This window comes from Leishmania martiniquensis, chromosome 5 (assembly GCF_017916325.1).
Source record: "Leishmania martiniquensis isolate LSCM1 chromosome 5, whole genome shotgun sequence".
Classification (NCBI taxonomy): Eukaryota; Euglenozoa; class Kinetoplastea; order Trypanosomatida; family Trypanosomatidae; genus Leishmania; species Leishmania martiniquensis.
Genome location: NC_090140.1, coordinates 366,097 through 375,000, shown reverse-complemented (window position 1 = coordinate 375,000; position 8,904 = coordinate 366,097). Strand labels below are relative to the sequence as shown.

General features: G+C 63.9%; 1 protein-coding gene across 1 annotated transcript in view; it reads left to right on the top strand.

Annotated features, from left to right (window-relative positions):
- The window catches only part of LSCM1_07774 (uncharacterized protein), a gene marked incomplete at both ends in the record, with an annotated part of 1,179 nt that extends 1,034 nt beyond the window's left edge, over positions 1-145 (top strand). The window contains one exon of the mRNA XM_067325131.1: positions 1-145. This exon is cut by the window's left edge and continues 1,034 nt beyond it. Coding sequence (XP_067181336.1) covers positions 1-145 — 145 coding nt within the window.
- Between the last annotated feature and the right edge of the window lie 8,759 nt (positions 146-8,904).

Genomic DNA, 8,904 nt, shown 5'->3' with positions numbered 1-8,904 from the left:
CCTGAAGGTCGACGGAGCACCCTCCAAGAGTCCTGATGCGGAGGTGAGGAACGCCGTCGTCCACCTGCACGCCGGCGAAACGGCTACTGTGCACTTCAAGAGCGGCCGTGTCGTCACAATCGAGGTGCCGGCACCGTCCAGCTAGGTGCAACGTGGTCAAAGCAGCCCTGCCGCGTGGAGGATAAAACAGACCGCTGGAGGTGCAGAGAGCTCCACTGCAACAGCGGTGGTGTTCGGTCCGTCTGTATGTGTCTGTGTATCCACGTCCTTCCCCGGTGAACACCGCACCCCACGACCCCAGCGCACCCATAACACTTGTTTCCCCCCCCCAAAACGTGCTAGCGGGCCTTGCGCGCCTGTCGCTGACACAGTAACGGTAATCCGAAAAGAAGCAAAGGCACTGACAGCGCACGACACGTCAGCCAATGTCCTTCGTGGCAAAACCCAAAGCAACAAAACTACGTGCAGCAGGCGGGCGCGCACCACCGCCATCACTGTTGGCAAACCATAACCACGCGAACGGCCGACACGCACAGAGGGAATCCAGCGAGATGAACCTGCGCCGTTTCGTTGCCCTATCGCTCCCAGACCGCACTCGTACGGCCGAATCCTTGCCGCATGCGCGCCTTCCAAACCCCACACACACACCCGCATCGCCCAAAAGCCCCACACGCCGCGGGGCCGCGCTCCCCACACACACAAACACCAGGCACCCAAACGACCCGCACACCCCCCAGAGGCAGCGACGCCCCACCCCGGCCCCCCAACCCGCGGGCACCAAGCCCCACCACCCCCGCCATCAGGACCGGCCCGGCATTCGCAAGGCCGCCGCGGGGGAGGGGGGCATGATACAAGCGCGGGGGCCGGGGTTTTGGAAGCGAGCGCCCAGACACAAAAAAGCAGCCACCGGGCAAAAGGGACCGCAACCCGCGCCGTACCCTTCCCCCGGGCTTGGGCACGAGAAAAGCCGACCGGAATACCCCGCCTAGCCCCATACCGAGCCGAAACCAGAGCGCCCACAAAACCGCCAACGAGGCCCATTCGGGCGACAGTGGCCCGAAAAACGCGGGGGAATCGCGCCGTGGGCCACCGAGCCACGCAGCACGCCGCCAAAGAGGAGCCAGGCCCCTCTTTCCACCTCGAGGGCGTTTTTTTTCCACGGCCAGGAGGCCAAATAGACGAGGGGGCGGCCGTTGCCGCCGTCAGGTTGCGCCCCGGCGCCCGGCAAGGCAACACAAGGGCCCCTTTTCCCCACCACACCACAAAGGGGAAGGGCCAGCCCGAAGAAAACACACGCGGGGAAGGCCAGACGCGCCAAGGCACGCCGCGGGCGACGCAACCGACACAGAGGCACACGCAGCGTCCTTTTCGCCCACGCCCAGCAGCCCCACCCCGGGGGGAGTGGCGCACCGGAAAAAGGGCCCCCCAGCGCGCAAACAGGACGAACCAGCACACCCGCGCGCCCCCCGCTGCGCCGGCCGCCCCCAAACGCCAGCAAACAGAAAGAGGCCGCAGCCCAGCCCCAGGCGTGGGAGCAGCAAACGGGCACCGAACGCCAAAGCCGCCGCCGCGCACGCCCAACACGCGCCCCACAGCCGCCAAGCAAAAGCGCACCCCGCAACCAGAGCAACACGCGGCAAAGCCCTGGGACAGCTGGGGGGAATGAAAAGACGCGGCGCCGGCCCCCCCCTGAGGGACGAAGACGGGCGCCGCGCCGCCCGGGGGGCGTGCCCGCCCCCTCGCCGGCGAGCCAGCGGCCAGGCAGCCAGCCCCCACCCGCCCCAAGCAAAGGGGGGGAGGGGGGGCGAAGAGGCCGCACGGCAACACACCGGCCGAAACGCCACAGCAAAGAGGAACAAAAAAGGCCCGGCGCAGCGAAGCCATTCGGCACGGCGCGGCCGAGAAAGGTAAAGCGGCGCCCCCAAACCCCGAGGCGCCCCAGCCAGCCCAGCCCATAGGGAGAAGCGGCGACACCGGCGCACGCCCACCCTACCGGGCGCAGAAACCCCACGAGCGGGCATTCAAGACCCCCCAAAAGCATGGCCCTCTGCTTTTCAAGGGGTGGGGGCCCTTGCCGCCCCAGTGCCCAGCCACGGAAGGCGCGCAAGCTACCAGCACAAAAAAAGGCGCGCGCCAAAAGAAAGCCCACGGCCAGCCCGCCGGCACACACACGCGCTCGCAACCCCCCCCGCCTGCCCGCAGACAAAACAACGGCGGCGCGCGCAGTTTTATCCGGCCGCCGCCCCCCTTTACGTTTTCTGCCTTTTATCACGCCCGGGCCCCCCATGGCCGCGCCCCCCCCCGGCCATAGAAAAAACCAAAAGGGGGGCGGCAGGCGCCAAGAAGGCGGCCCAGCCCCACGGCACCACAAAAGGGCAGCGCGAGCCCACCCCTTTTTCAGAAAGGGAGAAGAGGAAGCACGAAAGGGGCTTTGGAGCACGCGATGTTTTTTTTTGTTCGGAAAGCGGGGGGCGATTTGCCCTTTCCTGCGGCACGAGTTTTCAATCAGTTACCGAAAGGGGGAAGAGCGTGGCAAACAGTGGTGGCACCGCGGGCAACCCAATAAGCCTAAACCACAATCCTTTTTGGGGGGGCAGCGAGCGCCGCGCCTTATGCACGTCCCCCACGCCAAAGTTTTTCATAAGCAAAACTGTTGCAGGGCCGGGTTCCATGCCTTTAGGGTAATCTCAGAAAACGGGACTAACCACTCTAGCCAATAAGGCGGGCCGCCATATTTTTCTAAGATGAAGCGCACGGAGGCATTTTATCACAAGCGAAGCGGGTTTGAGCAGAAAGTTTCTTGCTCAAAAGCACCCTTTTACCTAGCCGAGGGCCTCTGTTGCACCGCTTCATTGTGAGAGAAAAGAAAGCGTGAGGAGCGGAGGAGAACGCGATGTGAGTGGCTGAAGCCCCTGCTCGTCGCATGCGCTTGAACAGCGCGCCCCCACATTTGGGGAGCGAATCTCGCCGGTCTCATTTCTCCTGTATGCAGCCTTCTGGCCAGGACAAGCCCTCGTTCCCCGTAGTCGTGCTTGCCCATCGTGTGGAGTGTACTCCGTTCCGCGTTCTCTTCGCTGAGTGCGGTGTGTGCGTGCTGCAAAGAAGAACGATCCCGTTACCGCTGCCACAACCCCGGCAGTCGCTACTTCCTGGTGGACGCGCCGGTGGCCGCTGTCCTTGCCGCTGGCCGGAGAAAGAACTCCCCATCAGGGGTGCTGGGGCCCAGTTGTGAGCCGACCGGGGGGAGGGGGGTCACGCCGCCCCCCCCCCACCCTCCCCATTGCGAAAATCGTGGGCTGCGATCGCCCCAGTTCGCGAGCGCTAACGCCGCGCGGCGGCCGCGCCGTGCGCCTCTATCAGCTCCTCCACGCGTGGCCGCCCTCCAGCTCTGGCTCCTCCTGTCGAGGCGCCGTGGTGGGTGGGTGGGGGGGCGGGTGATGGCCGCTGCTCCAGCTCCTTCCGCATGGCCGCCGTAAAGGTCTCGGCGGACATCCTCTCCTGCGTAGCGCGGATGAGGAAGCGGCGCAGTCGGCCCGGCAGGGTGGAGGCATCGCCGATGGGGCAGGCGTAGTGGTGGGAGAAGAACGACGCCACCATGTACAGCCCACAGTCCTCATTGCCGCGAGCCTGTCTCGCGCAGTATCCGTTGGGGATAGCAAGGCGTGGCCACATCGCCTGCAGACCCCGACGCAAGTCGCGTTGTACAGGGTCCGACGGGGCGGAATCAAAGACCGTGAGCGCGTAGGTGCGCTTACCCTCGGCCCGTGTCAGCACCCCCGCAATCCAGTGGTGCCGGATAAAAAGGGGAAAGTAAAGGACCCCGTGCTTCCGCACCGAGCCCTGAATGCGCGCGATGTGCTGCTGAGTTAGGTTAGGCAACGTGTCGCACGGTAGTACTTTCCCTGGTGGGAGGTAGCGCTGAAGAATCGCGTCCAGTTCCCTGTTGGACGTCTTCCCCGCGCGCAAGTCCCCACCCCACAGTTCCTCTGTGGAGGGCCGGCCCTTCTTCAGGACGCTGTCTTCGTCCCGGCAAGGCCTTCTCAGTTTTTTGTACTTGGGTCGGCGTTGTCCCGTACCGCGCTGGCCGGCTCGCTGGGCCCCACCCCACCGCCATGCCACATGATCTGCGGTGGCGGCTGGCGCGCCCCTCGGCTGCGGTACCCCCCGCTCTTCCGTGCGGGCTGCTGCGGCGGTTCTCGTGGCTAGCACTGCCGCTGCGAGTGCTTGGCGTACGCCTCCATCTGCTTCTGGAGCTGGTCCATCCGTTTCTCCAGCGCTGTGTAGTCGGCTGCCGCCATCCGCTGTCCGTCCGGACCGTAAATGGGTGCGTAGCCGCCCCCAACGATGCTCGGCGTTCTCTCCGCTCTGAACAACTTCGCCTCCTCGCTTGCCGTGTCCCCGGTCGCGTTCGTCGCTGGCGCCTGGGGCAGCTGGATTACCAGCTGGTCCAGTTCCCTTGTCGGGGGGAGCGGGCGCTGCAAACGCATGGCGGCTGCGTCATAGAGGTCGGCCCTATCGCTGTACAGGCTCTTCGCCAGAGTCCAGTTGTGGCAGATCATGAGCGCCGGCCCTGGGATATGCAGCAACAGGTGGGTGAATGTCACGAGGCCCCTGTGAGAGTCCTCCGCAAAGACGGCGTAGGCCGCCAGCATCGTTTTGCGTGGGTAAGTGACCGCTTTTGCGCGCAGGCAATGAGGTCTTTTTGAAGCCGTTCCACTTCCCCTTCCCGCCCCCCTCCGAACCGACCAGCCCCATCGTCTGCTCGACCAGGCGGGCCTTGGCTTTCCATGGGAAGAGCCTGCGCGCTCTCTAAAACTGGAAGGTGCTCTGGAAACGCACCTCGCCAGGCCCGTTGGGGATCTTGCACGCCTCTTCCTGACAGGCCGCCTTCCTTGAGGTTGCCAGGGATGATTGCACCTTCTCGTGGTAGCATTCCTCGGTGGCGGCGCCTCTACCTATCATCTGTTTTAGGGCACCCAGGGGGTGCAGTACGTTTTCCATTTATCTTGTTTTTTCGCTAGACATGGTCGAAAACAAATGGAAAGTAACTGGGTTTTTTCCTCGGTATGCGGGATGCTTTGTGCGATGCCTCCGTGAGGCGCGGGGGAGCCTTCCAGGTTCGCAAGGTATTTACGGCTTGCCTGCAGAGTGTTTGCATTAAAAGGGTAGGCGGTGGCGGCGGCGGGGGGCGGGGGGGGCTTCGCCATTCCCCAGCCAGTGGGCGGCACCAAAACCCTGGCACATTCTCACCTGCTCGCTCGGCCCCCACCACCCACCACCCCGGCCGGTGAGTCAGAAAACGCATCGTTCTTAGTTTGTCCGATTGGTAATCGCCCACTAAGTTTTGCTGCGCACTCTAACCTCGCACACCTTGTTTTAGCTGAGCTGTGCGCGTGGGCCTGGCTACCCAAACAAAACCACCGGGCTGGTGGGCTATCGAGAAATTTGACGACTCGCAAGGGGCGGGGGGGGCCTTGGGGCCGTGCGGAAAGGCGTTGGCGGGACGCGACCTGAAAATCCAAGAGTCTAGGAAGAGCCTTGCTTACCGCAGCCGCCCTGCACGAGAATATGCGGGTACGAAAAGAAAAGGGTGGCTGGGAAAAACACTTTCGCTGCGCGCTAAAAAAAAGGCGCAGGAACCCTCAGGGGAACATGGGCGGGCCTCGCGGGCACCCTTTCCGCCGCCGCACGGGGCTAGAAAAGCCCCCTCCCCCGGGCTGACAGGCGGGGCACCCCACGAGGCGCCCGGAATTTTGCGCAACAAAGGCGCAGAGCGCGGGAGAGCCCCCCCCACTTCATAATGCGCACGCTTTTTGAGGGCGAAACATTCGTTCTCGCAGGGAAATGGTGGGTTTTGGGGGGGGTTGTGCCTTCGGGCTTTCTTGTGGGGCCGGCGTCTTCTTTTGATGCCCCCGTGCTTCATCGCAAGCCCCGCACCCACACGCCGGGGGGACAAACACACCGCGCTCCATTTTTCCTTATCGGCCATTGGCCTGGACGTTGTGACGGCTCCCCTGACCTCGCACGGCTCAGCTTTACATCTGTTTTTTAAAGAAATATTCATGTGACACAAAGATCTGCGCGTCCCCGGGGAAAGGGTAGGCTTCAAGTTGTCAGGAGGGTGTTTCTTTGTTGGGCCCCGGCATCGTTTTCGCTTTAGCGAAGTATTCCGCACTCAAGTGCTCTTTCGCTACTTGATTTTTTGGCGGCCACCATTTGCATTTTTGGGCTGCTTGTTTAGGGCGAAGCCATTTGTTACCCATCCGGTGTCGAAAAACAGCTTCTTTTACTGAAGGAAACAAAAAATCGTTGTGCCCCGTGCATTTAATTAATTTCACCGCAGACATGCGCGAGACATGGGGCTTCGGCTTTCGAAAAAAAAAATCAGGCAAGCGATGGCGACAGGGGCTCCCCCAAGTCCTATCATCACACAACGGGCCCAGCAGTGCTGCTATTTTTCCTCTTAGGCGAAAGACCTATTTACATCACACGAGCTTCGTTTGTCAAGGACCCCACGGCTACATCAGGATGCCCACGCCGCTTTTTTTCGCCCGCCATACTTGGCGCAAAAGCGCTTTATAGAAAAGTACAGCAAAACACACTTTGTCGACATTCTCTAGTGACTTAAAGACCCACAGAGGTCAAGGCCTAGATGAAAAGGCTTTTCTTTGAAACTGAACCATGCACAAAAGGGCTGATCAGCCTCAGCCAAAGCAGCCTTTCGAAAACACAATATAATCATGTGCCAATCGATTTTTTTGCCACATCAGGGGGGCCCCAGGGCTTCATCCTTCGCCTCTGCCTTTCCTTGGCTGGGGGTCAAGTGGGGGCGGGGCGGCTTGTGTGCGGCGTTGGTGCCTGCGGTGGGCGGGGTGGGCTCGCGCTGCCCTTTTGTGGTGCCGTGGGGCTGGGCCACCTTCTTGGCGCCTGCCGCCCCCCTTTTGGTTTTTTCTATAGCCGGGGGGGGGGCGCGGCCATGGGGGGCCCGGGCGTGATAAAAGGCAGAAAACGTAAAGGGGGGCGGCGGCCGGATAAAACTGCGCGCGCCGCCGTTGTTTTGTCTGCGGGCAGGCGGGGGGGGTTGCGAGCGCGTGTGTGTGCCGGCGGGCTGGCCGTGGGCTTTCTTTTGGCGCGCGCCTTTTTTTGTGCTGGTAGCTTGCGCGCCTTCCGTGGCTGGGCACTGGGGCGGCAAGGGCCCCCACCCCTTGAAAAGCAGAGGGCCATGCTTTTGGGGGGTCTTGAATGCCCGCTCGTGGGGTTTCTGCGCCCGGTAGGGTGGGCGTGCGCCGGTGTCGCCGCTTCTCCCTATGGGCTGGGCTGGCTGGGGCGCCTCGGGGTTTGGGGGCGCCGCTTTACCTTTCTCGGCCGCGCCGTGCCGAATGGCTTCGCTGCGCCGGGCCTTTTTTGTTCCTCTTTGCTGTGGCGTTTCGGCCGGTGTGTTGCCGTGCGGCCTCTTCGCCCCCCCTCCCCCCCCTTTGCTTGGGGCGGGTGGGGGCTGGCTGCCTGGCCCTGGCTCGCCGGCGAGGGGGGCGGGCACGCCCCCCGGGCGGCGCGGCGCCCGTCTTCGTCCCTCAGGGGGGGGCCGGCGCCGCGTCTTTTCATTCCCCCCAGCTGTCCCAGGGCTTTGCCGCGTGTTGCTCTGGTTGCGGGGTGCGCTTTTGCTTGGCGGCTGTGGGGCGCGTGTTGGGCGTGCGCGGCGGCGGCTTTGGCGTTCGGTGCCCGTTTGCTGCTCCCACGCCTGGGGCTGGGCTGCGGCCTCTTTCTGTTTGCTGGCGTTTGGGGGCGGCCGGCGCAGCGGGGGGCGCGCGGGTGTGCTGGTTCGTCCTGTTTGCGCGCTGGGGGGCCTTTTTTCCGGTGCGCCACTCCCCCCGGGGTGGGGCTGCTGGGCGTGGGCGAAAAGGACGCTGCGTGTGCCTCTGTGTCGGTTGCGTCGCCCGCGGCGTGCCTTGGCGCGTCTGGCCTTCCCCGCGTGTGTTTTCTTCGGGCTGGCCCTTCCCCTTTGTGGTGTGGTGGGGAAAAGGGGCCCTTGTGTTGCCTTGCCGGGCGCCGGGGCGCAACCTGACGGCGGCAACGGCCGCCCCCTCGTCTATTTGGCCTCCTGGCCGTGGAAAAAAAACGCCCTCGAGGTGGAAAGAGGGGCCTGGCTCCTCTTTGGCGGCGTGCTGCGTGGCTCGGTGGCCCACGGCGCGATTCCCCCGCGTTTTTCGGGCCACTGTCGCCCGAATGGGCCTCGTTGGCGGTTTTGTGGGCGCTCTGGTTTCGGCTCGGTATGGGGCTAGGCGGGGTATTCCGGTCGGCTTTTCTCGTGCCCAAGCCCGGGGGAAGGGTACGGCGCGGGTTGCGGTCCCTTTTGCCCGGTGGCTGCTTTTTTGTGTCTGGGCGCTCGCTTCCAAAACCCCGGCCCCCGCGCTTGTATCATGCCCCCCTCCCCCGCGGCGGCCTTGCGAATGCCGGGCCGGTCCTGATGGCGGGGGTGGTGGGGCTTGGTGCCCGCGGGTTGGGGGGCCGGGGTGGGGCGTCGCTGCCTCTGGGGGGTGTGCGGGTCGTTTGGGTGCCTGGTGTTTGTGTGTGTGGGGAGCGCGGCCCCGCGGCGTGTGGGGCTTTTGGGCGATGCGGGTGTGTGTGTGGGGTTTGGAAGGCGCGCATGCGGCAAGGATTCGGCCGTACGAGTGCGGTCTGGGAGCGATAGGGCAACGAAACGGCGCAGGTTCATCTCGCTGGATTCCCTCTGTGCGTGTCGGCCGTTCGCGTGGTTATGGTTTGCCAACAGTGATGGCGGTGGTGCGCGCCCGCCTGCTGCACGTAGTTTTGTTGCTTTGGGTTTTGCCACGAAGGACATTGGCTGACGTGTCGTGCGCTGTCAGTGCCTTTGCTTCTTTTCGGATTACCGTTACTGTGTCAGCG